Source organism: Myotis nattereri (assembly GCF_964212035.1).
Source record: "Myotis nattereri genome assembly, chromosome: 21".
Taxonomy (NCBI): domain Eukaryota; kingdom Metazoa; phylum Chordata; class Mammalia; order Chiroptera; family Vespertilionidae; genus Myotis; species Myotis nattereri.
Genome location: NC_138097.1, coordinates 9,321,512 through 9,349,014, shown reverse-complemented (window position 1 = coordinate 9,349,014; position 27,503 = coordinate 9,321,512). Strand labels below are relative to the sequence as shown.

The 27,503-nt window shown below is 52.2% G+C and overlaps 2 protein-coding genes across 2 annotated transcripts in view; both read right to left on the bottom strand.

Annotated features, from left to right (window-relative positions):
- The window catches only part of CPEB1 (cytoplasmic polyadenylation element binding protein 1), a 55,323-nt gene extending 40,861 nt beyond the window's left edge, over nucleotides 1-14,462 (bottom strand). Inside the window, exons 1-2 of the mRNA XM_081114722.1 lie at nucleotides 14,337-14,462; nucleotides 3,682-3,856 (exon numbers count right to left, since the gene is read on the bottom strand). Coding sequence (XP_080970848.1) covers nucleotides 3,682-3,856; nucleotides 14,337-14,351 — 190 coding nt within the window. The 5' untranslated portion in view covers nucleotides 14,352-14,462. The remainder of the gene's footprint in view (nucleotides 1-3,681; nucleotides 3,857-14,336) is intronic.
- An 8,927-nt stretch (nucleotides 14,463-23,389) lies between these two features.
- The window catches only part of AP3B2 (adaptor related protein complex 3 subunit beta 2), a 31,114-nt gene continuing 27,000 nt past the window's right edge, over nucleotides 23,390-27,503 (bottom strand). Inside the window, exons 22-26 of the mRNA XM_081114721.1 lie at nucleotides 27,210-27,438; nucleotides 26,515-26,599; nucleotides 26,178-26,275; nucleotides 23,871-24,009; nucleotides 23,390-23,771 (exon numbers count right to left, since the gene is read on the bottom strand). Of these exons, the coding sequence (XP_080970847.1) occupies nucleotides 23,621-23,771; nucleotides 23,871-24,009; nucleotides 26,178-26,275; nucleotides 26,515-26,599; nucleotides 27,210-27,438 (702 nt within the window). The 3' untranslated portion in view covers nucleotides 23,390-23,620. The remainder of the gene's footprint in view (nucleotides 23,772-23,870; nucleotides 24,010-26,177; nucleotides 26,276-26,514; nucleotides 26,600-27,209; nucleotides 27,439-27,503) is intronic.

Here is a 27,503-nt window from a genome sequence, read left to right as displayed (position 1 = left end):
CCTTTCTCTATTAGTGCGCGGTCTTCTACAAGCATCTTGTTCAGACACTGCAGAACGTCCTCACGTATGCTTCTTAACCTTCAGCTGTTGCCATATTTTCCCTAGTTATAATGCTGTCATACTCAGAATTTCAAAAACTTAAGATTGTTTATTTTCTTAGGTAATATAATTACTTAAGAATAGTTTATTTTTTTTTATAGAGGTAGGGAGAGGGAAACAGAAACATTGATGCAAGAGTGCAGTATCAACTTGCTGACTCCCCCACTCCCCCCACCTCCCACCCATCCCCCGCCCATTGGGGATCAAACCATAACCTGGGCATGTGCCCCAGACTAGGAATAGAACGGGCAACCTCCCAGGGCACAGGATGATGCCCAACCAACCAAGCCACACCGGCCAGAGCTCACGATTACTTTAGACCAGAAGCGACCAATTCAGATTATTTCTTAAAGTTCTTCATGGAAAATATACACGCAGGTTTCCTTCCTCATTAGCCACAGGCTGGTTTTCCTGCTGATCTGGCCTGTCAGTAGCTCTGCTGGGGAAACGGGAAAGCCACCCACTGCTCTGGGCCAGGCAGACCCTGAGCTAACCTCTCAAGTGGGGACAGGGAGAGAGCTGACCACACATGGGGGCAAAGTGTGTGTGAAAGGCTCAGAACACCAGCTACTTGACCACAGCTTTCCCTATAATTCCTTGAGGTCCCTTGAAACTGCAGTCCTGCTTCCTCATCTGAGCCCCAGGAGAATCTGTGAGGCAGGATGGGCAGGTACCCTTCTGTCCAACAGCTGGAAACACTGTCTACTCTATCTCACTGCCCAGGGTCTACCTTAGAAACCAGGTTTCTCTACTTTTTCAAGGTATTCTTCTCACTGTGTCTCTTGAATATGCCCTGAGAAGGATCTGAAGAGACCACCAAGTACACATATCTTGTAGTCTGACCAGCTGCTGACCTGGGCAGAGTGCAATGGCAACACCTTCACCAGGGCCTGGCACCTAACAGGTGAGGTCATACACTCTTCGCAGCTCCCCTCTCACTAGCCATGGGCCCGTTCCCTTAGACCAGTGGTCGGCAAACTGCGGCTCGTGAGCCACATGCAGCTATTTGGCCCCTTGAGTGTGGCTCTTCCACAAAATACCACATGTGGGTGCGCACGTACAGTGCGATTGAAACTTCGTGGCCCATGCGTAGAAGTCGGTATTTTGTGGAAGAGCCACACTCAAGGGGCCAAAGAGCCGCATATGGCTCGCGAGCCGCAGTTTGCCGACCACTGCCTTAGACCAGTGGTTCTCAACCTTCCTAATGCCGCGACCCTTTAATACAGTTCCTCATGTTGTGGTGACCCCCAATTTCATTGTTACAAATTGAACATAATTAAAGCATAGTGATTCATCACAAAAACAATATGTAATTATACATGTTTTCCGATGGTCTGAGGCGACCCCTGTGAAAGGGTCATTCGACTCCCAAAGGGGTCGCGACCCACAGGTTGAGAACCACTGCCTTATACCAAGCATGTCAATCTCACGGCCCGCAAGTCACATACAGCCCACACGAATACAGCCCAGCCAATATAACGGTTTGTAAGAAACGTTTTAATAAAAATTTCATAACTTAATTTTTACAATATCCTGTTATACATAATCATTAATGACGAACTACAACGTTCGCTAATGACTGATTACTATCGTCGTGTTGCATTCATTTCCCTTACGCGCCTTACGCACAGGCACACCATTTCTCTCCGCTGATACTAGCAGCAAATATTTTAGCAGCCGATGGCCACATCATTAGTCTTGGACTGACTTGTTTGGTGTGCGCAACAGGAAATATGTCGCTTTCAGAGAATAAGAAAAATAGGTTTATTTACTTTATGCTTATTAATTTGTGCAGTTATTCAGTGTCTAGTAAGTTCATGTTCAAGAAAAAATATTTTTTATTAAAATGTTCTAGTATTTTATGTTAACGATGACTCATTTATTTCAGCCCTTTGTATTCGGCATGTTTCTATCGAAATACACCTACATTTCTATGAAAATTGAAGCTTTTGTTTTTTTGCGGCCCACATAAACTTAAACCTTGCTTATTTGGCCCATGTTAGCCTTTTGAGTTTGACATTCTTGCCTTAGACAATTCAACAACCTAGCATTAGCTGAAAAATACTCTGCTATAAACTACAAGTTTCCAGCATATGTGAAGTAATCCAGTGAGAATTAAACCATTGTTGATTGTCATTCTTACTGGAATAGAATTCATACAATTTTCTCAAAGGAGAAAAACAGAACATGTATAGAAACAAGCAGATTCTCTGAATTCTTAACTCAGCATAAGCTAAAGGGGAATGAGGTTTAGCTGATGGATCATTCCAATTAACAGAAAATATAACATATCTACACTTTTTGGAAGTTAGAAAAGACAGAACCCTCCAGTTCCCAATGACCTTGTCTCAACTGCCCTCCAGTATAATAGAAACAGGTTCTACAATTACCACAAGTCGGTCTCCCTAACAAACGTCTCCCTCAAGCATTTAGCTACTCTATGTTCACATACTCCTGCATCTTGGTGGGAATTATTTCCAAGGCCAAGTTAAAAAATAAATAAAACACTTGTAACTAAACATCAGCAATCACTTGTCCTTGAGAAACCCTGTTGTTGCCACATTTTTTCCCAAGGTCCACTTAAAAAATTAAAAATGTTCACATTCATATAAATCAAAAAACATTCCATCAATATTCTTATAACATGCTGCACTTCCCACATAAAAAGATTATGAAGCGCTATTGGCACCTCCAAGCCTCCTTGGGAAGTGTCACCCTCAGGAGATGCGGAACTGCTCTGTGGAGTAACCCCAAACACAGTATCATAAGAACTCATTCATGTTGACTTGCACTCATGTTTAAAAGCAATGAAAATATGCAAGAGCTAGTGCCGTCCAATACAGTAGCCACTGGTCACATGTGGCTACTGAGCACTCCAAATGCAGGTAGTTCAAACTAAGCTGAGCTGTACATGCACAATATACTCTGGATTTAGAAATCTTAATATTAACAAAAGAAACAATATTTCATTAATGGCTTTATATTGATTATATGCTATTAAAATTTTTTGTATATGTTGGATCAGAAAAAATATTAATTTCACCCTTTTAATTTTTTAATTTGTAAAATTATTTTTTTATTGATTTTAAGAGAAAGGAAGGAAGAAGGGGAGATAGAAACATCAATTATGAGAGAGAATCATTGATTGGCTGCCTCCTGCATGCCCCCTCCTGGGGATTGAACCCCCAAAGCAGACATGTGCCCTGACCTGGAATTGAGCCATGGCCTCCTGGTTCATGGGTCGACGCTTCACCATTGAACCACACCAGCTGGACACCTTTTTAAAAATAGTGCTACCAGAAAATCTATCATCACTTGTGACGTGCACTGTAATTCTCTATGTAAACAGTCCTGTCACTTCTGACCTATCCTTTCTTACCCCATCTTCTTGACCATCATAAAATAGATTTCTATATTGTAATCAAAGGCAGTCTTTGCCCAGAGGGGACCCACAAAGGAAACTACAGGAGGGGTAAGTGCTGGCGGAAAGTCAAGGCCATTCTTCACAGGCTTCGCAAGAAGGCTGCCTAGAAACAACGCTGCACACAGGCCCAGAGCATCTGGTTTTCAAATCCAACTCACCTGGCAAATGATCATGAAATTCTCGATTGACGGGTGTAGTGCAGACTCTAGTGAAATCCAGAGAGTTATCCAATATGGCATTTATCTTTTGAAAGATACTGGCATTGCTGCATGTGGAGAGGGCATGGGCTTCCTGGTGGTCCCAGCAATCTTTTATCCTTCCTGCTCCCTCCTCCTAGACACAGAATAAAGATATTCAGGTTTACACTCCTTTAGGACAAACAGAGACTTTCACCCCTTCTCTCAACCCCACAGCAGGAGTTAAAGTAATAAGGATTTGGCCCTGGATGGTGTTCCCAGTGGTTAGAGCGTCAGCCCGTGCATCAGAGGGGTGCAGGCTTGCTTCCCAGTCAAGGGCACATACCTGGGTTGCAGGTTTGCTACCCAGGAGCGTGCAGGAGGAAACCAGGTGATTTAAGATCTCACACTGATGTCTGTCTTTCTGTCTGTCTCTCTCCCTCCCTCCCTCCTTCCACTCTCTCTGAAAAGCAATGGGGGGAAAATTCTCTAGTGATGATTGACGAAAAAATAATAATAAAAGTAAGGAGGGTTCATGTTTCCTGCTTATTTATTAAAATACTTAATGAGTGTTTACTGTGAGCACGGTGCCGAGAAAAGTGCCTCAAGTGCCTCCTACAGCAATGGAATTTACCTTGGCAAGGTAGCAGCGAGGGGAGTTTAAGAACCAGACATACCTGGTCCAGAGCCTGGGGTATGTCTTTACAGCAGCACATTATTTCCCAATAAAAGGGAATGGAGTATTGATACAAGTTACTACATGGATAAACCTTGAAAATATTAGGCTAAGTGAAAGAAGCTAGTCACAAAGGACCATATAGTATGTAAGCCCATTTATTTAAAACATCCAGAATAGCAAGTCTAAAGCAGATTAGTTGCCTTCAACAAGGGAGTGGGGGAGAGATTAGGAGGTGGTGGCTAATGGGTACGAGGTTTCTTTCTGAGATGATGAAAATACCCTCATTAGATTATGACTACAAACCTCTGTAAACATACTAAATATCATTGAGTTGCACATTGAGAGGTGAATTGTATGGTTATTAACTTATATCTCAATACATTTGTTTAAAAAGTATGGTTTGGCCACTTATTGGCAGTTAATCCCTGTGCCTCAGTTTCCCCATTTATGAAATTGAAAGTATCTACCAACTTTCAACCAGAGGTTTCCAAACTGTAAAAGGCCCCTCTTAATATAAAAAAAAATTAACCTAATTTTTATTTACTACAACAGGTCCTGACCACACTTACAGGAAGGTCAACGACAACTGTATGTGAGTGTTAGAAGGGGACAATGAGCAACCCCCTGAAAGATGGCGGCAGGAGAGCTGGGGAGGGAAGTGCCTCAGTTGTCTGGGGAAAGATGCAGACCTGGAGGCCTCTGAGAAAAACTTCCCCAGGAAGAAGGGAAGGTCTGAGACTCTTACTATCTGAAGCCGTCTTTAAAAACCTAATTAGGAGTATGCCTGTCCAACGGTGCCCCATTCCCAATCCTACTAGGTACATACACCACAACCTCCACACTCAAAGCAAATGACATCTGAACGACTCCCTCCCTCCCTCCTCTCATGTACACAAATGAGAAAAAAGGTAAAGTGAAGTATTCCATTTATACCCAAATGGCATAATCACATCAGTAAGTACCCAACTGTTTGCCTTGAGTAACGAATTTGGAAGGGGGCGGCGGGGAGACCAAAGCCAGCAATGTCAGAGGGGAACAGACCTACAACCTCCCTTATGTGTACAACAGAAATAAAAGTAGTAACACCATCTCACAGGGATTTTGTGAATCAATAACAGAACATGCTGGGCACAGTACCTGGTACATGATTATGTGCTGAACAAATGGAAGTTGGCTATCAGAAGTGTCATTATTATGACACCAAGGGGTCAGAGGCCACCAGAGGGACCCTTGAAGAAAAGAATCTATTGGCTCATAAAGGAGAAAAAGGTACTCTGGCCAACTATTCCTTTGTAGACCCCAAGTCCTTCCATGTCTAATCTTGCTAGTCCGTTGATTTGAAAAGCTTAATTCAAAGACTAGACACATAATAGAAATGAGACTGCCTAAAACCTGAACCTACTACAGATCACAGGGATCCTTTCAAACTCTCCAGTTAAATGAATTCAGTTTTCATTTTCAAAATACACACACTATCCACCCCTCTACTTACAGACCCATTACTTTGTATATTCTATCTGACTTTGATCGCTTTATAGGTCTGAGTTCATACCCATGTTTTCTCAAGGAAATGCTTTCCCCCCATGGTTTTCCTACTACTGTCTTATAGCTTTCACTGTGATTTTTGGCATATCCTATCCCCGTGGTCGGCAAAGCACAGCTCGCGAGCCACATGCGGCTCTTTGGCCCCTTGAGTGTGGCTCTTCCACAAAATACCACGTGCGGGCGCGCACATACAGTGCGATTGAAACTTCGTGGCCCATGCGCAGAAGTCAGTATTTTGTGGAAGAGCCACACTCAAGGGGCCAAAGAGCCGCATGTGGCTCGCAAGCCATGGTTTGCCGAGCCGCAGTTTGCCAACCACTGTCCTATCCTATAAAATAAAAGCCTAATATACAAATTGCCCCTTGGGCGGTCTTTCCACGGAGAGTTCGACCGCTCACTATGACGTGCACTGACCACCAGGGGGTGGCACGGAATGTGGTGGGCATCAGCGATGCGGCGCAGGCAGCGGGTGGCAGTGGAGGCGCTGTCCGCCCCAATGGGCCCCTGAGGAGAGAGTGGGACCGGGATGCAGTGGGATGGTGGAGCAGGTGAGCGGGCGGCACCAGGTAAAGGCAGACAAGAGCAGGGACAGATCACCCCCCACCAATCTCCCCACAGATGGGGACCAGCAGCAGCGGCAGGGCCCCCACTTGGCTCCTAGGCGCTGAAGCGGGAGTGGGGGGCGGCCCCGACTGATCGCCCCACAGGCAGGATGGTGGAGCAGGTGAGGGAGCGGCGCCAGGCCAAGGTAGGGTGTCAGGTGGGACTGCAAGGCTGGGGGCACAAGCTGGGTCCTGATCTCTGCAGGCCACCCCAAGGGACCCCACCCGTGCACGAATGGGCCTCTAGTTTTGCCATAAAGAGACCATTTGCAGCCCTGGCTGGTTTGGCTCTGTGGATAGAGCGTCAGCCTGCGGACTGAAGGGTCCCGGGTTCGAGTATGGTCAGGGGCATGTATCTTGGTTGTGGGCACGTCCCCATTGGGGGGTGTGCAGGAGGCAGCTGATCGATGTTTCTCTCTCATTGATGTTTCTGGCTCTCGATACCTCTCCCTTCCTCTCTGTACAAAAATCAATAAAATGTAAATAAAAAAACGAGACCATTTGCAGCTTTTTAAAAAAACTTCTATTTGGTCTTTCACTATGGACAGGAAAGTAGGTTTTAAGACAAAGACTTACAAGAGAGGGCAAACCTTAGTGCTACTGTGAATCATGGATCAACAGGAAGAAATAATCAGCAATGCTAGAAAAGAAAAACAACAATTCTTAGTTACTGGTTAAAAATGGCCTCAAAATAAAACTAGATGTAAATGTCAGAAAGGATGGTTCATGAGGAATCTCTGCTAATACAAGCTATTATTTTAGCAGGTATCAATTTTCCTCTTTTCAAGCAGATTAACAGTTGAATTCCCATCATGAAACAGTGGTTTCCTCTGGTAATAATCCTTGAAGGAGAAGGGAAGAGAGGAAAGACTACCATCTGAAAAAAGCACCCCCTTTTTCCACAGGGGAAGAATTCTCCCCAAAACTGTGATTCACCGTTTTGCAGAACAGAAAAAACTCAGGCCCTGAAGTACATATACTAAGTCCACCACTTAGGTATCTTCTCAGCCTTGGATGCCTTAGGTATAGAATGGATGGAGTACCACCTAGAGAAATATATACAGCACCTGCATATGCTAAGTAAGTAACGTATTTAGTGACAGATGTTCCCCAATTCCACAGCTGATTAAGTCACTGTTACTCAGAAGCATTCTTTCAAGGTATTCAAGGTTGTCAGGTTCACCAAGAAGCTTATGTACATGTTCAGAATGTAACAGGACCATTTGCTGGGGTTTTTTTTTTTGTTTCTGTTTTTGCATTTGTGAAACACTCAGAAGGTTTAGTGTTAAGACATTTTCTCAAACCCAGCCAAGAAAAGCAGTAGGAGCCCTTGCTCCAGTTTGGCTCAGTAGACAGAGCATCAGCCTGTGGACTGAAGGGTCCCGAGTTCGATTTTAGTCAAGGGCACATGCCCGGACTGCGGGCTCGATCCCTATAGGGGGCTTGCAGGAGGCAGCCAATCAATGATTCGCTCTCATCATTGATGTTTCTCTCTCTCCCTCTCTCTCCCTCCCTCTCTGAAATCAATAAAAATATATTTTAAAAAAGAAAAGAAAAGCAGTAGGATGGTGGAGCTGGCATAACCTCCTGAGTAGCTAAATTCAGCCTCTTCAAGTCAAAAACCCAAGGGAAGTTTGTGTTTCATCTTAAAACTCCTGAGTTTAATCAAGCAACACCTCACAGTCATTCCAGGAAGGTGGGGGGTGGGCAGAAGGAGGGAGGGCAGGAAAAGGCCCTCTCGTCCACAGCCTTCCACTCCGCTTGGGGGATACAACCATCCATGAAGACCCAAGGAGCCACGGTCAGAGGGACCACCAGCAAGGCCAAGCCCCGCCCAGAGTGGGGGGTGTGAACAGACAAGCCCAAGTGGGGCCTCTAGTGGTAAAAACCACCACCACCACTCAGACAGCTCTTTCCCCCAAGAGGTCCCCAGAGCAGAGCTGCAAAAAACAGCAGACTAATTGGGTGGAGGGGATAGAATCAGATTGGCCCCAGGAGGTGAAGCCACTGGTTCTGCTTTCAGACCTGGTGGGTTTAATATGCCTCAGATACACACATTATTCAGGAGGCCAATCAGAACCAGGGGTCTTGAGAACAATCAGAGCTAAAGAGCTCCACCTAAAACTTGATCAGGGAGAGGGAGCTGGTGCTATGGGAACACACAGGCCCTCTGTGTGAGAGGACAAGAATGAGCCAACAGAACCAACCACAGGGAATGTGGCATTCGGGGGAGGAGGAAGCCTGCAAGAGCCAGGGCAAGAAAGGATCTATCGGACAGAAGTGGGGGAAAGGAAGCCACAGTCTTAAGAACCAAGTGGGAATTTTAAGTAAAATGAAATAATCAAGAGACCAACATGAAGGTCAAGGTGCATGAATTCTAGAAATAGCACTGGTCTGGAAACGAAGAGGCCTGGGTTCCAAATCTGGGTCTATCATCCACTCACTGGATGCACTCAGAACAATCATTTTTCATCCTAAGCCTGTCTCCTTGTCCGTGAAAATAGAGTCAGATGTTACAATCCGGGCTTGGTGTCAGCTCCAAGTTTTACCTGGGAGACAGGTCTCTAACACCTTTCAAACTTCCAAAATTACAGGTTAAAAAAAAAGTCTCAGGAGAAAGGGCAAACTCAGGAGACAGATGGTGTCAGAACCAGAAGCCAGGAGCACAAAACCAGAATCCAGAGAACACAGGTGTTTATTAAGAGATTAAGTGTTCTGGCAAAACACACACACACACACACCACCACCACCACCACCAACAACAACAACCCCAACCTGCCCTTCCAGGTAACTACTTTCTTCCAACTGAGAACTACTCCCCCACCTTTAGGAAGGGAGACCTCTAGCCAAGGTGCTAAGCCTGTCAGGATGGCACCTGCATCAGTATATTATGCTGCCCAAGAAGAAAGAAAACTCAACGCTATTATAGTCAAGTTACTCAGAATCAACAGGTACCGGCAACCATGACCCATTTTAGCACACAAATCAATCTGCAGACCTGCCCTCTGGGGATTCTCCAATTACCTCAAGGAAAGTCATCACAAAACAGGTCTTAAAACATCAAAACAGTGTTAACTCACTATAACCTAAAAGGGTGCTCCAACCATACAGGAATACAAAAAACAAGAAACAAAAAAACCCCACAAAAAAAACAAAAAACAAAGCAGAAATCAGAGGTTACCGTGCATGCCTAAGTGTTCTGTACAACTGAGAGCAAAGACCATTTGTCAGGAATGCCCCCCTCTGGGCTGTTATTTTAAACACATTATATGTCAAGGAAGCAAGATAATCCCTAATAGGAGCCTTTTAAAATCCGAGAAGCAAAACTCATTGAGCATTATGCCTACAATGTGAATTTAACAGTGAAATTTGGAGACTGACTTTTTATGGGAAATCAGATAATTTTCCTATGAACTAACCACAGATATCATGTACCTTTTAGTTCAGCATTTTCAGGCAGTTTATTATAACTGAGAAATGCCTTATTGGGGGGTCCTATGGAACATGAAAACTTTCAGCATTTAGAATCCATGCTTACAGAAGATGACAAGTTCTCACCACCAGGTCTAACTATCAACAGACTCAACAATGGCAGAAAAGGAAACGAAGGGCATTTCCAAAGCTACAATGTGGGGGGCAAAGGGAGGGGCAAGCAAAAGGCTTAATAAAACCTGAAAGGGTTCATCAGCGCGTCCTGGTTTTAACTCAGAAAGAAGCGAAAATTCTTTATGCAACCTCCTCTCCTCCATTCCAACCTCAAGGTCCAACCCCTCTCCCACCCCTCACTCCCTAACACACTCTCCCCCCAACCCTTAGGGGCTTCCTGGCAAGTTCTCCCCAGAGTCAGTACAGCTTAGATTCTGGCTAGGAAACGATTTGCAGAACAGGATGGATGGGATTAGTACGGCTCTTCCATCGAAGAGAAAATAATTTGCGATTTGATTCCATGATTCTTCTACTGCCTCCACCACTAGCTACTGAAGACAACAGCCTAAACATTCACCTACAGGTCTGGTACACATTCCTGTCCCAAACTTCCATCCAGAACTACAAATTCACTAATTAACTTGCCTTTTAAACAAACGCATAATTTTAGAAACCAGTCATTTAGCTGAGGGACCTGTAGGCAGAGTGAGAAAGTCTGCAGAGATACTGCCTAGCACATAAAAGCATTAAAATACCAGCAGAGAGCGAGCCCCTGAAACCAGCCACCCTTCCCTCCACCCTCGAATTCCCAAACATGAACTCACAGCTGGGGGGCTTGGCCTGCAAAGGCTGCTCGAGAAGCAGCTGGGGACAGGTAACATTTTAAAGTTCCACCTTTCCCAAAGCTTCCCTGACCGCAGGTAAAAAAGCTCTCTCATTCGTATGTGAGTCTGCATTCTCACGGAGAACTCGCTTTGGCAAAGGCTCTGAGTATGCTCTTTACTGCTGTATGCTTTAACTCCCTTGGGAAGAAGATGCAGAAATAAAGGTACGCATCCCTGTACATGTGCTAGTGGGGCTGTGTACACTGCTTGGGACACTAAGTTTTGCCCGGAATGACAGTCCAGATCCTCATTTCTGGCGCAAGGCTATTTGATGCCCTGGGGGCTCACCCCAGAAGATTTTACTGGGATGCTGCTAAAACCCCTATTAATGCTTCCTGGAAATCCAAGAAACAGGATTAGGGGAATTTTAGCTAAGGCAGAAGAGGCGAGATTTAATAAGCCCCATTCTACTCTCATGGGTCTTAAAACAATGATATAATTTCAAATTTGCCTTGTCTCGGGAGAAAAAAGTTGCTGAAACTGTTCTGAAAAAGGCGAGTCTTTGGTGCAGAGGCCTGCAAGGGTCACCCCCATGGTGGGAGGAGTCCAGCCCTCTGGCCCTCCCGGGACCAGCTCACTGCTCTCATCCACACGGTGGAATGATGGACACAGCACATTCCTCCTGCGGTCAACACTGCCACCCTCATGCTCAGAAGACCCAAAGTGCCGCCCGCCACCCCCCCCCACCCCCCGCCAATGCAGCGGGGTCCCTGGGACCCGCCCACAGACCACTGCCCACTGCCCCGACCCCTCCGACTGCCAGAATACAGTGTCCTAGGCTGAGCGGTGGCACCAGGAAGACCTAGGTTTACCCCCTGGTTTACCACTTAGTCGCTGTGGTAGGATTTCTGAGCCCGTTTCTTCTTCTGCACAATGGGGGGGGGGGGAGGGGGGGCGTCTAAAAGGGGTGCTTTAAGACACAACCCAGACTGGCCCTCAGGTGGAATCCAGTCTTGAGAGGCATGTTACCTTCGGTCCATACAGTACTTACACTTAATAAAAAAATACATATATATATATATCTTTATTGATTTCAGAGAGGAAGGAAAAGGGAGAGACAGAAACATCAATGATAAGAGAATCACTGATTGGCTGCCTCCTGCACGCCCTACTGGGGATGGAGCCTGCAACCCAGGCATGTGCCCTTGGCCAGAATCGAACCTGGGACCCTTCAGTCCACAGGCTGATGCTCTATCCACTGAGCCAAACTGGCCAGGGCTACACTTTTTTTTTTTTTTTTAATCGCCTCATTTAAAAAGAGAGAGAGGCCGAAACCGGTTTGGCTCAGTGGATAGAGCATCGGCCTGCGGACTGAGAGGTCCCAGGTTCGATTCCGGTCAAGGGCATGTACCTGGGTTGCGGGCACATCCCCAGTAGGAGATGTGCAGGAGGCAGCTGATCGATGTTTCTCTCTCATCGATGTTTCTAACTCTCTGTCTCTCTCCCTTCCTCTCTGTAGAAAATCAATAAAATATATTAAAAAAAAGAGAGAGAGAGAGAGATTGAGAGCTTAACTAGGAAAAAAGCCAACTTTCCATCAACTCTGGGCCACACTTCTGCAGGGCAACACCCCAACACCCGCTCCTGGCTGCTCCTGTCTGCGGGGCCACTCATCCTTCCACCCTCTCCCTCAGGTCCTGTAGGTGACCTCGGCCCCTGAAAAGGAACTGGGTTTGCAGGCCGTTCTCAGGATGCAAAGCAAAATAAACAGCTGGAGAGCGTTAGCTGGCTGCAAGCTCGGTGTTGAGCCTAGAGTCTTACCGCCTCGCTGCCCTTCCTCCAGCCGCCCTTCCAGCCGGGGAGCCCGGCCCAGGGCGATGGGCCCAGGACCACGCCAGGGCGGGGGGTCGAGGGTGGACCTACACACGGGGCTGTCCACGTCTGGGTCCTAGTTCTGTGCACAGCCAGGCCGCCCGAGTCCCAGTGAAATCACCGGGCCCAGAGCAACCCCCCCCCCCCCAGGGGCTCTGGAAAGCCCCGCGAGGCAGGGGAGACCAGGGAGCCTGCACCGGTCCTCCCCCCCCCCTTCCCCGCCAGGGCCCGCGGGCCTCCCCACCGCGCAGAGCTCCCCTGAGCTCCAGGAACAGAACTCCCTTCCGCCCCCGATAAAAACAAGCCGACCAGGAACCACCACCACGCCGACGCTTCCACGGGTTTGTTCTGCCTGTTTGGCTCGGTAGCCAGGGAGACCAAGGAGGCAGTTGCCAGAGAAATGAGGCACCACCAGGAGCCCAGACTGCGGGGTGCGGTGTGTGTGTGTGTTTGGGGGGGGGTATGCGGGGCTGCTGGTCCCAGGGTCCCCCCCACAGGGCACCGTGCGAAGGGGCAAGGCCTGCAAGGTGCATCCGTGCAGGAGGGCCTTTCCCGGCCCCTCGGGCAGCGCTGGGCCACGGCCTGGCCTGAGCCCTCCGGGAACCGGCAAGAAAGTCAGGGCAGCCTGACCGTGGAGAACACCCACGCGCAGGAAAGGCCAGGGAGGGACGCCAACCGGGGTGACCCAACCTTCGGGACTTCCCTCGGGCTGAGGCCCCAGGCCCCCCCCCCCCCCCGAGAGTCACGGTGGGTGCAGCCTCCCGCACCAGCCTGCGGGCCAGGCTGGCAACCCCTATGCCTCCTACCACGGCTCCGCCAAACCCACGGCCGCAGCCGGTCCTCCGTGACCCGCCCGGGAGCTGGGCCACTGGCTGGGCCCTGGGCTGAGGAGGAGGATGGAGCCGCGGCCACGTGCGCGCCTCTCCGCCGGCCGGCCGGCGCCAGGCCCGCGCCGCCTCCTCAGCCCGCGTGTCCCCACGGCCCCGGGACCCACCTCGAGCCGCAGGTTCCACAGCGCGAAGCCGAGCCGCACGTGCTGGGCTCCCACTCGCGAGACCCACCTGGCGAGCGTGGCGCCGGGGCCAGTCGAACGTGTGAAGCCACGTGACCTCCCGGGCTCGGGAAGCACGCGCCGCACGAGGGGCCGATCCCTCCGCCTTAAAGGAGCCGCGCCGCTGCCGTCGTGGCGTTCGCGGGGGGTGCCGGTCGCCAGCGGCCCCGCCCCACCCAGGCCGCTCGCCCCGCCGCCTGCTGGGCACGAAAGGGACTAGCGGGGGTCGCTGGGAGGCGCTGGTGGCTTCGGGGCTCACATGCGACGGCTACGGGAGGAAGCAGCGTCCGGGGAGGGGGAGCTCCTCGGCTCCCGTCTGGACGGACACTCGAGGCCACCGGGCGTCTGCAGCGCAGCGCCCAGGCCCCGCCGGCCGCCCCCAGAGGGCCGCGGCGCCTTTAAAGCCAAAGGCCCTGAGTCACGAGGCGACGCCCTGCCCCCCCCCTCCGCCGCCACTCACCCCCCAACGCAGAGGCCCCACGCCCCGCGGGCACGTGACCCGCACCCCGCGGGGGACCCGGCGCACCGGGACCGGGGAGGGAACCCCCCGCGGGCCGGGCGAGGCTGCGCACGGACCGTTAGCTGCGGCTGCCGGGACCGCGGCCCCGCCCCGGAGGACGGACGGCGGCGGCTCTTACCAGCGGGAACGCCATGGGGCCGGTGCGGTCCTGCCGGCTGGACGGACCGGCGGACGGGCTGCGGGCCGGCGCGGCGGGCCGGGGCGGCGAGGGACGCGCAGGCACGTGCGCTCGACTATTGCAGCAAGCCGCGAACAGCGCCCCGCCCCGGGCCGCTTATAAAGCCCCGCGGAGCCGCCGCACCCCACCCCCGCCCCCGCCCCCGCGGGATGCGGAACACCTGTGCCCGGACCCTCCGCCCCGCCCCCTCCGGGGCCCGCCGCCCACCGGCTCGGCGCCGAGCGGGGGCGGCCACGGCCACACACACACGCACACACACACAACCCCCTCGGCGGCCAAAGGCGCAGCCCTGCGGGCGCCGCTCACCGAGCGACCCTGGTCCGGTCGCGCCTCTCTCGGGGCCTGTGGACCCTCCTACACGGGGCGCGAGGGACAAGCCCCGCGACGCGGCGGCGGCGAGGCTTCCTGGCAGGAAAGCCTGGGATTCCCGGTGGCCACGCCGTGCTCCTTCCCGCACCCCTGGGGGGCGAGGCCAACCCGGCGCATCCCCGCCGGAGCCTGCGCCTCGGTTCCCGCGGGCGCGCCCCGCTCGCTCGGCCGGCGGATCCGCGCGGCGGCCCGGGGATTCCGGAAACTTCTAAGGACTCCGGGGGGGGGACCGCGCTGCCCGGGGCGGAACCGCTTCCGACCCCCTGCCCGACTGCGGCCCGGAGGGTGACGGAGGAGGTACGGGGCGGGGTCCGCGGGCTGAGAGAGGCCGCCGGGGGGCCGGGCTGTGGTCGGGAAGGGGGTCCGGGCTGGGGGCGAGGGGGTGGCGTTCCCGGCGGGGACCCCGGGCAGAGGCGGGGAAGCGGGCTGACCGGGTGCTCGCCCCGACCCCCGCGGAGGAGCAGGCGTGCGGGGGGGGGGGGGGAGAAGCCCGGGCTCCGTGCGGGAAGGAAGGGCCTGCGTGTTGCCCGCAGCAGGGAACTGCAAGCAGGGGGTTGTCTGTATCGAGTTCTTTGGCGATGACGGGGGAGCCTGAGTAGAGGTTGGACAGCAAAAGGGGAGAAACAAGGGCCGGGAATGAGGAGGAAAGGGGCCGCGTTTGCTGAGCGTTTCTGAGCGTTTTGCATGGGTTGCCTCGTCGTCATCGTATATTTTCAAAGCTCTTACTGTGCTCCAGGCTCCAGGCTCCAGGCTGGTGGGGCTCGCCCGGACCTAATGGCCGCGGGGAGGGGGCCGGTCCCGGTTCTGCGGCAGAGGCAGAGCAAGGAGAGGAAGGCAGTGGTCGGCCCGGTGTTCCCGGAGGATTGGCGGGAGCGGGTGGTGAGAGGAAGAAGTCCCCGGGACGGGCCCCGTGCAGACTTGCTTGGGTTGCTGAGGTCATGGGCAGAGAGGGCGATGGCTGCAGGGGCAGGGCGAGAGGGGGCCCTGGCACCCCCCTAGCCATGGGCTGCTCCACCCTGTCTTCCCTTCAGAGCTGCTTAGCCACCTGCCCTGCCTCCAGGTGGCCCCTTCCAGCTGCCCACGGACCCACCTCTGGTTCAGCCGCACCGGGGTCCCCTCCTTCTGTAGGAGCAGCCCACCCCCAAGTCCCAGCCTGGCCCACACACAGCGCAGCTGCTCCCCGTGGTGTGTCTTGCTTGTCCTCACAGGGGGTGCCACACCCAGATACTTTAGAGCAAAGGAGCCAAGCGAGGGTGGGCAAGAGCATCTGAAAGAGCAGGGAGCTGATGGGTGCTGCGTAGGAATGAGGTCCCATCCCAGCCAGATCTTTTAAGACAAGCTGGGAATTGTTTTTGTGTGTTTTTTTTTCTTAAAGGTGAAATCTTCCTGCCCGGCTCGGGTGTCTCAGTGGTTGAGCTCGATCCCCAGTGTGGGGTGTGCAGGGGGCAGCCGATGGGTGATTCTCTCTCATCATTGCTGTGTCTTTCTCTTTCTCCCTCTCCCTTTCTCTCTGAAATCAATAAAAACATTTTTTTTAAATGTGAAATCTCCCTAAAATTTTAAATTCTCTCACTACTTACAGGTGAAGAGGCAAGCCCAGCACGTCCAGGGACCCCATGCAGCTCACTGGCTGCCAACCTGTGATCCTTGCCATCCCTTCCTCCTCCCCGACCCAGAGCTGAAGATAAGAATCTGCAACAAGGAACAGTGCCCAAGGGAACAGGTATCTTTCATATTTTAAAACTCCCAGCCTTAAGAGAAGGCAGGCACCTTTCAGATGACTTGGAACAGAAATTTCTGCTGTTTAAACCCCTCTTCCTAAACTTCTTCTTGGAAGTAATAATAGAATAATAATCTGGTTTTTAATGAGCATCTACTAGGTGCTTGGCACAATTCTAAGTGGGGTTTTTTTCTGTGTTAACCCATTTTGCAGATGAGGAAACTGAGGCTTAAAGAAGTTAAGTAACTAGCCCAGACTCCCAGCTAGAAGTAGAAGAGTGAGGTTTCTGGCTTCAGAGACTGAAGTCTTAACTACATAAGACAAAACTCACAGCACCCTTCTGTGTACACTTTGTACTGCCTGACCCCAGGGCTCACTAGACAGTGAGGGAAGGGGTGGCTGAGTTCACATACAGTCATGGCCTCATCAGTGTGTGAGTCCTTGCTCCCCACCCATATTGGCCAGGCCTGCAGGGTTTACAGGAACAACAGTACCTCTGACCAGAAAGGCAGGCTGTGCAAAGTGGCAGAGGTGCAGATATTAAATAACTTGGTCAAGTCCTCACAGCTGGTCACTGGCAGAAGCAGCAGGAACAAACAGGCAGCATTATCCATTCTCCCAGTCAACAAACAGCCTTTGAGCCCAGCCATGCCTGGCACCGGCTCTGCAGTCAAGCCCAGCGTTACAATGCAGGTTTTAAGTGTAACTAATTGGCTGGAGTAAGTGTTAAATGCACGCACCAGGGGGACAGGGGAGACCCTGCAGTCTTTTATATGCTCAGGTGTTCAGTGCCTCCACAGCAGGCAGACCTGAAAGAAGAGAGGCTGCTGGGAGAAATAATTTTCCTGGTTGAAAAAGATCAGAAAAGGGGCATTCACTTCGGAACTCAAGACCACAAGGTAAGGTGAGCTCGCAGTGTCTGCTCAACTTCTGCCAAGCTGTGTGCAGAAGAAAACACGTTCATTGTTTTGTGTGTGTGTGTGTGTGTGTGTGTGTGTGTGTGTGTGTGTGTGTGTGTGTCCTTTTTTTAAGTGGGATGAAAGAAAGAGGATCAGCCCTACCTTACATCCTACACAAATGTAAATTCAAAGTGCATTGAAGATATTAATATGAAAAGCATTACTTGGACATTTTTTAGAAGAGAATATTAGGAGATTTTTTTTTTTAACTTCAGAGTGTGGAGGGATTTTGTAAATATGGGACAAAAATCGATACACTTGAGCACATTGGAATTTACAAATTTGGTTTGTCAAAAGATACTTAAAACTTGAAAACACAAGCCATAGACAGGAAAATGGTATTTGCAATATGTGATCTACAAAGGTCTAGTCTCCAGAATATATAAGAACTACAATGAGGAAAAAAGACAACCCCGTAGAAAAATGGGCAAAAGATGGGGACAAGCAACAGACAGGAGTGGAAACACAAATGGCCAACAAGCATCTCATTGGTGCCCACCCTCGCCACTCACCAGGAAATGCCAGTGAAACCTCAGTAGGACTGAGTTCACCCATCTCAGACAAAATAAAATCTCACTACCGGTCACTGTCGGTGAAGGTGTGGACTGCTTTGGCCTCTTCGGGTTTTGCTTTCATTTTCTACATTTTTAAGAAAATTCTTTACTGTTTAAAGTATTACATATGTCTCCTTTCCTCCCCTCCCCCCCATTGGCCTCTCCCCTCCTGCTCCCACTCCCCAGCACATGCCCTCACCCTCTACTGTCTGTGTCCATGGGTGATGCTTATATGCATGCATACAAGCCCTTTGGTTGATCTCTTACCCCCACTCCCTCCCTTGCCTTCCCTCTGAGGTTAGATGGTTTGTTGGATGCTTCTATGTCTCTGGATCTATTTTTGTTCATCAGTTTATGTTCATTATATTTCACAAATGAGTGAGATCATATGATACTTATCTTTCTCTGACTGGCTTATTTCTCTTAGCATAATGCTCTCCATCCATGCTGTTGCAAATGGCAAGAGTTCCTTCCTTTTTACAGCAGCATAGTATTCCATTGAGTAGATGTACTACAGTTTTTTAATCCACTCGTCTGCTGATGGTCACTTAGGCTGTTTCCAAATCTTAGCTGTTGTAAATTGTGCTGCTATGAACGTAAGGGTGCATATATCCTTTCTGATTGGTGTTTCTAATTTTTTGGGATATATTCCTAGAAGTGGGATCACAGGGTCAAATGGGAGATCCATTTTTAAGTTTTTGAGGAAACGCCATACTGTTTTCCACAGTGGCTGCACCAGTCTGCATTCCCACCAGCAGTGCATGAGGGGTCCTTTTTCTCCACATCCTCGCCAGCACTTGTTGTTTGTTGATCATTTTCTACATTTTTTTTTAAATTGAGGGATAACACACATTCAGTGAAGTGCACAAGTCTTAAGTGTACAGCTTAATTTTTTTACCTACCTACCCAAGTCACCACCACCAATGGGGTCCCATCATGTCTCTTCCCACCTTACACCCTCTCCCTGAGGTAACTATTATTCTTGCTGCTCTCCTCAGATTCATTCTGCCTGGTTTAGAACTTCATTTAAGCACTTGGCTTTTCTCATTCAACGTGGTATCTGTGAGATTCATCCATGTTCTCACACACAGCAGTAAAGTCCTTATTTATTGCTAACTAGTATTCCATCGCATGGACATACCATCATTTCTTTCTCCAGTTTCCTGTTGATTGGCCTTTAATTTGTTTCCAGTTGGGATATTATGACTAAAAGCTGCTGTGAACATTCTTAATGTTAAGCTCCCAGCTATTCTGGTGAGCAATTTGGTGACGTTGTCAAGTTGCAGATGTGTATACTTCATGACCCAGCAACTCCACCCCTGGGATAACACATTAATAGATGCTTTCACACATATTAAAAGTGGCGAGAGTAAAAATGCCGATGGCTATGTTATTATAACTGCAAAAATACAATAAACTAACCTGAAATGCCCACCAACAGGAGAGTGAGTCAGTAAACTGTGGTCGCGTCATACAATGGAACACTATATATAAGTAAATGTAAATGACATAAAGCTAATCGTATCAAGGTAATGGCTCAGAAATAATACTGGGTGAAGAAAGCAGGATCTAGGTGCACAATGCCATTTAGATACAATTTTAAAACATGCAGTACACGCCCTAGCTGGTTTGGCTCAGTGGATAGAGCATCGGCCTGCAGACTGAAGGGTCCTGAGTTCAAATCTGATCAAGGGCACGTACCTTGGTTGCAGGCTCCTCTCAGCCCAAGCCCTAGTCAGGGCTCATGCAGGAGGCAACCAATCAATGTGTTTCTCTCACATCGATGTTTCTCTCCCTCTCTCTTCCACTCTCCCTGAAAATCAGTGGAAAAATATCCTCGGGTGAGGGTTTGAAAAAATATATATATATATATATACAGTGGGGCCTTGACTTACGAGTGTCCCGACTAACAAGTTTTTTGAGATACCAGCTGTCTCTCGGCTGATTTTTTGCATTGAGTTGATAGAATAATTTGAGTTAACGAGCTCGGTCTCGGAACGAATTAAACTCGTAAGTCAAGGCCCCACTGTATATATAAAACACGCAGTACACTCTCTCATTGGCTGGGAACACAGCTCCATGTAATAAAGGTACAAAAAATGCATGGTGTTGATAAACAGACAATTGAGAAAGTGATTCCCTTCAGGCGGGGAGGGCAGAGCGTGTGCAGTGGGGAATACAGGGGGGTTGACTGAATGCATAGGTGCTTTGCTGCTTCAGCCAGGCGACCAGTACACAGGTGGCTGGTATTTCATTTTTAAGCTTGACATGTATCATCAGGGCCATTCCATTCAGGCGGAATCCTGGGGTGGAAGATTTGAAAGGAGCTAAAATTGGAGGGTCCTTGGCACGAGGACAGGAAGTGACCAGTGAGACGTTCACAGGGTTCAGCGGGTGTGGGCACCCCCGGCCCTGCTCACCCTGCTCAGCACTGCCCCAGGCCCAGCTGTGAAGACTCAGGGACGCCAGAGCATAGTCTGCACTGAAGGGCCGTAAGGACGGGGTTCCCCGTGGTCAGGACCGAACAGTGGGGCCTAAGTGCTTCCTCTTGGTAGACAGGTCAGCGGGATGGGGACGGGGAGAGGCAAGGGGGTCAGACCAGCACCATCAAGTGGGTGATGCAGGAAGGTGCGCCCGGCCGCTCTTCCTTTGGGCGCGCCCCACCTTAACCCCATTCTCCATACCTCCTCCTGGGCTTCACCTTTCCAGGCGCTGTTTGCCGCCCTCCTCTTGACCCTGGAAGACAAACTGGCCAGGCTCTGTCACCACAATCCCCAGCACAGTAAGTGCTGGGTGAGGAAGCAGGGACCTGAGGCAGGCCTTTGCAGTAGAAACGGGGTGACCGGGAGGACACAAGTGGGGCAGGGGAGTCAGCGAAGACATGGGCAGTGAGGACCCTGGCTGTCCAGGGGCCAGGACCCCTGGCGGGTCAGAATGTTCCTGTTCTCCTCTCCTTGTCCACTCGGGCTAGGAAAGTCCCGTGACGCCCAGCCTCCACCTCTCCGATCGGCAGGCTGTGCCTTGAGGTGACCCTCAAGGTGCCCGGTGCAAGGTGCTGACTAGCACAGGGGCGGGATGGGGGTTCAGCTGTGGGCACAGCTCACCCACTCCTGGGGTCCTCTTAGCTTCCCAGGTGTCCCTAATGGATCTGTTCCCCAACCATTGCAGCTAACCAGTTGCTATAGAAACTGGAGCCGTTTCTCTTACCCATTTGCCAGGGCACCACTAGGAAGCCGTCCTGGACGGGGCTCCTGTTCCCAGCCTCTCACCATCCTGTTGAAGCCTATGGTCAGGCTCAGACCGCCTGGGCCCATGTTAATGCTCTACCCCACCCTTGCTGGAGGCACTTCCTGCCTCTGTGCCAGTCCCTGTGTGGCCATGACTTCCACCTCCTCCCCCAAGCCCTCCCTGGGCTATCATGTTTCTTAGCTAAGAAACCGCCCCCATTTTCTTTCTCCTGCACAGGAAGTGCTGACTCAAGAGAGAGAAGGGCAGTCCCCCATTCAGGTGCCCCCAACGGAGGATCAGTTCCACCTGCAGGGACTTGGGCCCCCAGGCTCTCAGAGGCAATGGCTCCAGCTGCTCCCTAGTGTCACACAGCCCAGCAGGTCCTGGAGCCAGAGGCAGGGGTGTACCCGGCACCGCCTTCACACCTGCTTCACCGTCTTTCCCCTGAACACACCTGCCCAGGTGCCTCAGCGCCAGGGCTGTGGCCAAAGAACTAGGGACCTGGTCATGGAGGGTCAGGCGGAGGCCCCACACCCCCAGCCGTCACTGGTCGTGTTTCTTATAACCCAGTCCACCAAGATGTCCTGGGATGAAAGCATTCCACGGTCCAGACCCAGCTGGTAACACTGAGCTCGAACCTCTCTTGGGTGGGCGGGGTGTGGAAATGCACATTAGCACAGTCAAGGCTCTGAGAAGGCCTGTGGGAAACAAACTTGCTTTAAGCCATGATTCTTAAATGTATTTGACCAGACTTTTTTTGACCAGACTTTTTTTTTTTTAAGAACATATGCTAGTCCTAGCCGGTTTGGCTCAGTGGATAGAGCATTGACCGGCGACTGAAGGGTTCTGGGTTTGATTCCAGTACCTCGGTTGCAGGCTCTTCCCCAGTCCCTGATCTGGTCGGGACTCATGCAGAGGCAACCAATCAATGTGTTTCTCTCACATCGATATTTCTGTCTTTCCCTCTCTCTACCACGTTCTACAAATCAATGGAAAAATATCCTCAGGTGAGGATTAAAAAATGTTTTAAATAAAAGAGCCCTCACCGGTTTGGCTCAGTGGATAGAGTGTTGGCCTGTGAACTGAAGGGTCCCGTGTTCGATTCCAGTCAAGGGCACATGCCCAGGTTGCGGGCTCCATCCCCAATAGGGGGTGTAGAGGCAGCCGATCAATGATTCTTTCTCATTGTTGATGTTTCCATCTCTCTCTCCCCCTCTCCTTTCCTCTCTGAAATCAATAAAAATATATTTAAACAAATAAATAGATAAATAAAAGAACGTGCTAACGGAACACCTCTTATACCTTTTGGAAACACTGCTCACGCGGCCGCTTTCCTCACCGGGAAAGGTATGGGCAGGGCCCAGATCTCACTGCCACCCCCAGAAGGCTGTCCCAGGTGGAGGGCTCTGTGTCCTCCCTACTCAGTGTCCGAGGGGCAACAGCGTTGGTGGCTGGGACCTTGTGAGAAAATCCTGGACCTCGGGCCCTACCCCCACCTCCTGCTCTGAGTCTGCAGGTTAATACCATGCCTAGGGGGTCAGACCGTGTGAGCAGCTCTGTCCCACACCTACTGTTTCTCCCGCCCCACGATAGCTAGCTGACCCCCTCCCCGCAGGATGGGGCTCTGGGCGCTGTATCCACATGTATTGGCCTGTTTTGAATCTCGCACCTGATTGGGAATTCTCCTTCCCAGGGGCCCATGAGGGGCCCCAGGGGGCCGGCCATCGAAGAGGCCTCGCTTTTGCAGAGGCTCAGAGGAAGGACCACGTGGCCTTTTGTCCCTGCTCAGCTGTCTCTTCCACAGAGACGCCTGGGGACCCGGAGACCGTCCTCTCGCGGGCTCCAACCAGAGTCACCTCTGAGCCAGTCCAGTCTCCCTAATGGTCATTCACGAGGGTCTAAAGCAGCGGTTCTCAACCTGTGGGTCACGACCCCTGAAAATACATCCTGCATATCAGATATTTACATGACGATTCATAACAGTAGCAAAATGACAGCTATAAAGTAGCAACGAAAATAATTTTATGGTTGGGGGTCACCACAACATGAGGAACTGTACTAAAGGGTCGCGGCATTAGGAAGGTTGAGAACCACTAACGGAACCGTTAGCCGCTCTCCCCCAACCCCTTAGAACCCGGAAGAAGGGAGCGGTGAGCCGGCCTCTAGGGAGAAGACCTTTATTGAGAATTTGCTCCATAAATAACTACAGAAAGTGTGTGTGTGTGTGGGGGGGGGGGGGACGCTCTGCGTGCTGTCTGACGTGAGGAGTCTTATCTGAAAGAGGGAGGGAGGGAGCGGGGGGGGGGAAGAGAGAGAGAGAGAGAGAAAGGGGTGCTAACGGCCCAGGTGTCACGAGGGAGAAACCAGTGGCAGAGAAGTCGGAGCACTTGGGGGTCACTGGGTCAGAGCTTGCACCACATCCTTCACCAGCATGGTGCCGATCACCATCTTCTCGCTGTTGACTGTCAGCTGGGCGGGGCCGGGGGGCCGCGCGTCCAGGGTCAGCAGGACCAGGCTCCCGCTGGTCAGCGTCTTCCCTGCAAACCTGAGGGGGACGGAGGGAGGGGCTCAGCCCCTGTGGCAGGCGGCCCTCCTTCAAACCAGAACCAACAGCCCATCTTCTCCTCAGAGAGGGGCCCAGTACCTGTACTCGTCAGACGTCCCACAAGGGACACGGCCCAGGTTGGCCGTGGCGGTCACTTTCTGCACCACAGTGTGGTCACTCCGACAGCTGTCCGGCAGCGTGAGCTTCTCTGTGATCTCGTTCATGCCCGTCAGCTTCCCTGGGGGCAGAGGTCACGATGAGGGCAGAGGCTGTGATGGGTTCACCTGGGTCTGCCCACAGAGCTTCCTCACCAAGCTCACAGTCCTCAGGAAGCCTGAGGGGTCTCCCCAGCCCACCCAGGCCTCCATCCATGTTCCTGACCGAAGACTCCATGGCCACTTAGAGCTTTCCTGCACCCTAGACCCCACACCCAACCAAGTTCAAATCCCTCCCGGCTCCTGCGGCTGAGTCCTCACAGAGAACACTGGTGGCTCCTGCCCTCCTGGCCAAGGCCTGGTCCTCACCAGGCAGGCCAGAGCCCAGACCCTAACCTCACCGGGGGCAGCAGCTCCAGACCTGGCCAGGCGCTCACAGCACCCGGGAACGCCTCACTCAACTGGGCTGACTCACACACTCAGGCAGCCCTGGGAGCTCCGTGTCCACTGTCCTGCCTCTCCTCCCTCTGAGATGCTCCATCCCCTCCATGCCCGACCAGTGATCTCTTCTTGCCCTTGTACCTTAAGCCTCTCCGTGTCCAAGGCTCCCTGCTCCTAAGAAGTCCTCTCCAGAAGCCGGATTGCTCATCATGCCAAGGCTGTGTCTCCCATTCAGAGCCCACGTCCTCCATAGAGGACTCCCTGTCCTCAGTGGGTCTCCTTCAACCCACGGCGACTGGCCCTGCCCCCGTTGACTGGCCCTGTCCCTTTGACCGGCCCCGTCCCCTTTGTCAATGACCCGCTCTCCCCAAGACTCCTATCTCCTGGCTCTGAAGGTCTTTGAAGCATCTCCCCAGGGCGATCTCATGCACATTCACAGCTTCAGTTCCCACTTCCTTGCTTCCTGGGCACAGACCCACATTTCCAGCTGCATACTCAACACCGCCCCCTGAATTTCCCAAACGCATTGCAAAACCAGCTTATCCAGAGCTAACCTTGCTCTTCCCTCACCCCTCGCCCAAACCCATTCTTTCTACCAGATCAGGGGTTTGGCAAATTACAGCCTGCAGGCCAAATCCCGCTCCCCGCAGGGCCCACAAAGCCTAAAATACTGGCTTTATGGCGCATTGCAGAAAAAGCAGCAGCATGCTGACCCCTGGTCTAGGTGAAGGGCACTGCCATTCTCCTTGTCATCCAAGCCCAAAGTTCTAGAACAGCTTCTATGCCTCCCTCTTCCTGGGGGCCACCCGCCTCAGCCCCTCGCTCCCTTTGTCAGGGCTCTAATCCTGGTCCTCACCGTCTCTGGGCAGATCTGCTGCAACAGCCTCATTAATGATCAGAATGTGGCCCAAAGTCACAGACCAAGTGAGTGCAGGTTCGGAACCTAAACCAGGGCCCAACGAAGCCCAGGGCTTCTCCCACGGGGGCTGCCCTGCCTCCTCCAGCTGCTGCAGCTCCTCCCAGCCTCAGTCCTGGCAGAACGCTGCCAGCTTCCTCTGTGGGAAGCAGAGGTCTGAACCTGGCCCGCCCTCACTCAGACACCTTCCCTGACGCCTCCGCCGCCAGGAAGACGGAATCCAAGGCCCGCCTCTCTCTAGCGATGGAGCTGGACCCACCAGCCCCGTGCAGCTCTGAAATTCTAGGGCTGGAACCCGTCAGCACCACGCTTGAGGCTTTGGGAAACGAGACTATACATGCCTTCAGCTTCATTCTCACCACTCTCTTCCCTTTCTGGAAACCTTCACCGACACCCACCCGCGATGTTCCCCCAGCTGGAGTGCTTGCTGGCCTAGTGGCCGAGGGCCCACTCTCTCCACAGCCTAGCTGAAGTGTCCCGGCCCCTGCGGGGCCCCTGCAGAGCCCACCCCCACCCCCCACACCCCGCGAGGCCCCCTGTCTGATGAGCTGAGGATCCCCCGCAGGGCTGTGAGCTGGAGCTGAGGGCCCTAGACTCTCTAGGGCCTAGAGCAGGGATGGAGAACCTATGACACACGTGTCAGAGGTGACATGCGAACTCATTTTTTTTTGGTTGAGTTTTCTTTGTTAAATGGCATTTAAATATATAAAATAAATATCAAAAATCTAAGTCTTTGTTTTACTATGGTTGCAAATATTAAAAATATTCTATATGTGACATGGCACCAGAGTTAGGGTTTTTCAAAATGCTGACACGCCGGGCTCAAAAGGTTCGCCGTCACTGGCCTAGAGGATGGTGCTGAGTGCCACCCCTGTCCGGCCAGGGCGCACTCACCCTGTTCCTTCTTGAACTCATTCTCACTCATGAACACCGGGGCCATCAGCTCCCCAACCGGCGGCTGAATGGAGACGTAGAACTGCCGCACTTGGGTGCTGGGTCGGGGGAGAAGATAGAGGAGGAGGCAGTGAGGCCCATCTCTCCCCTCGCCTCCCACTTTGGGGACAGGGCTCGGGGGCAGCAGGAGAGGGAGGTGAGACCCGAGGGCGTGGGCCGGCTTCCAGACCCTCCACCTCATGACGTACCCCTGGCTGCCACCACCTCCAGCTCCTCTCCACTGTGACCCACCTCTCCCCGGCCCACCCTCGCCCCCCACCACGAGGCAGACACTCACCACAGCTGGAAGTTGGCCGCCTGGGTGGAGTCACAGAAATTAATGCCCATGACAGCAGTAGCAGACTCTCCGGGTGCCAGGGACTCTGCAGCGGGGGAGGTGGGAGGGGGAGAGGGAGTCTGTGTCCCAGACCCATTCTCCCTCCTCTGCCAGAGCTGACCACTCCCAGCTTCCCGCCCCCGGAGACCGTTCCTGGTTTTCTCCTGAAATCTAAACACTCCTCCCCCCCCCCCCCCCACTCTCTCATCCACGGAAGTCAGTTTTTTGTTTGTTTTGTTAATCCTCACCTGAGGATATTTTCCCATTGATTTTTAAGGAGAGTAGAAAAAAAAGGGAAAAACAGAAAAACGCATCAATTGGTTGCCTCCTGCATGCACCCTGACCAGGGCCCGGGCCGGGGAGGAGCCTGCAACCAAGGTACGTGCCCTTGACCAGAATTGAACCCGGGACCCTTTGGTCCACAGGCCGATGCTCTATCCACTGAGCCAAACCAGCTAGGGCTGAAGTCAGTCTTGAAGTAACCGAGCCTCAAGCACCCCCTGCCCTGATCAGGACCCCCTCACTTCCTAGCCTGTCTTGCCCACTGGGTGTGGATCATGCTAGACGCTCTCTCTATGCCCCCAGGGCCTGGCCCCTGGCCCGGCAGGGAGAGGGCATCGGCAGCTGTAGGGAGACTGCCTGCCCAGGAGCCGCACCGATTTCAGGGAACTCCTGGATGCTGATGCCCGCAGGCAGTTTGGGGGTGCCCACATGCAGGCCCTTGATGGGGGTGTCGGAGCTGTTGGAGAAGTGGATGAGCAGAGACACCATGTGGGGGTCCCCGGAGAAGGGCTGGCGGCTGAAGGTGTAGTCCACAGCCAGGCCCTCGCCCGCCACGCGGTGCAGCAGCTCCTGCCGCCCCACGCCGGACACCGGGCTCAGCAGCTGGACGGGAGGGAGAGGGGGATGGGAGTGAGCGAGCAGCAGCCTGCCCAGCCCTGTCCCCACCG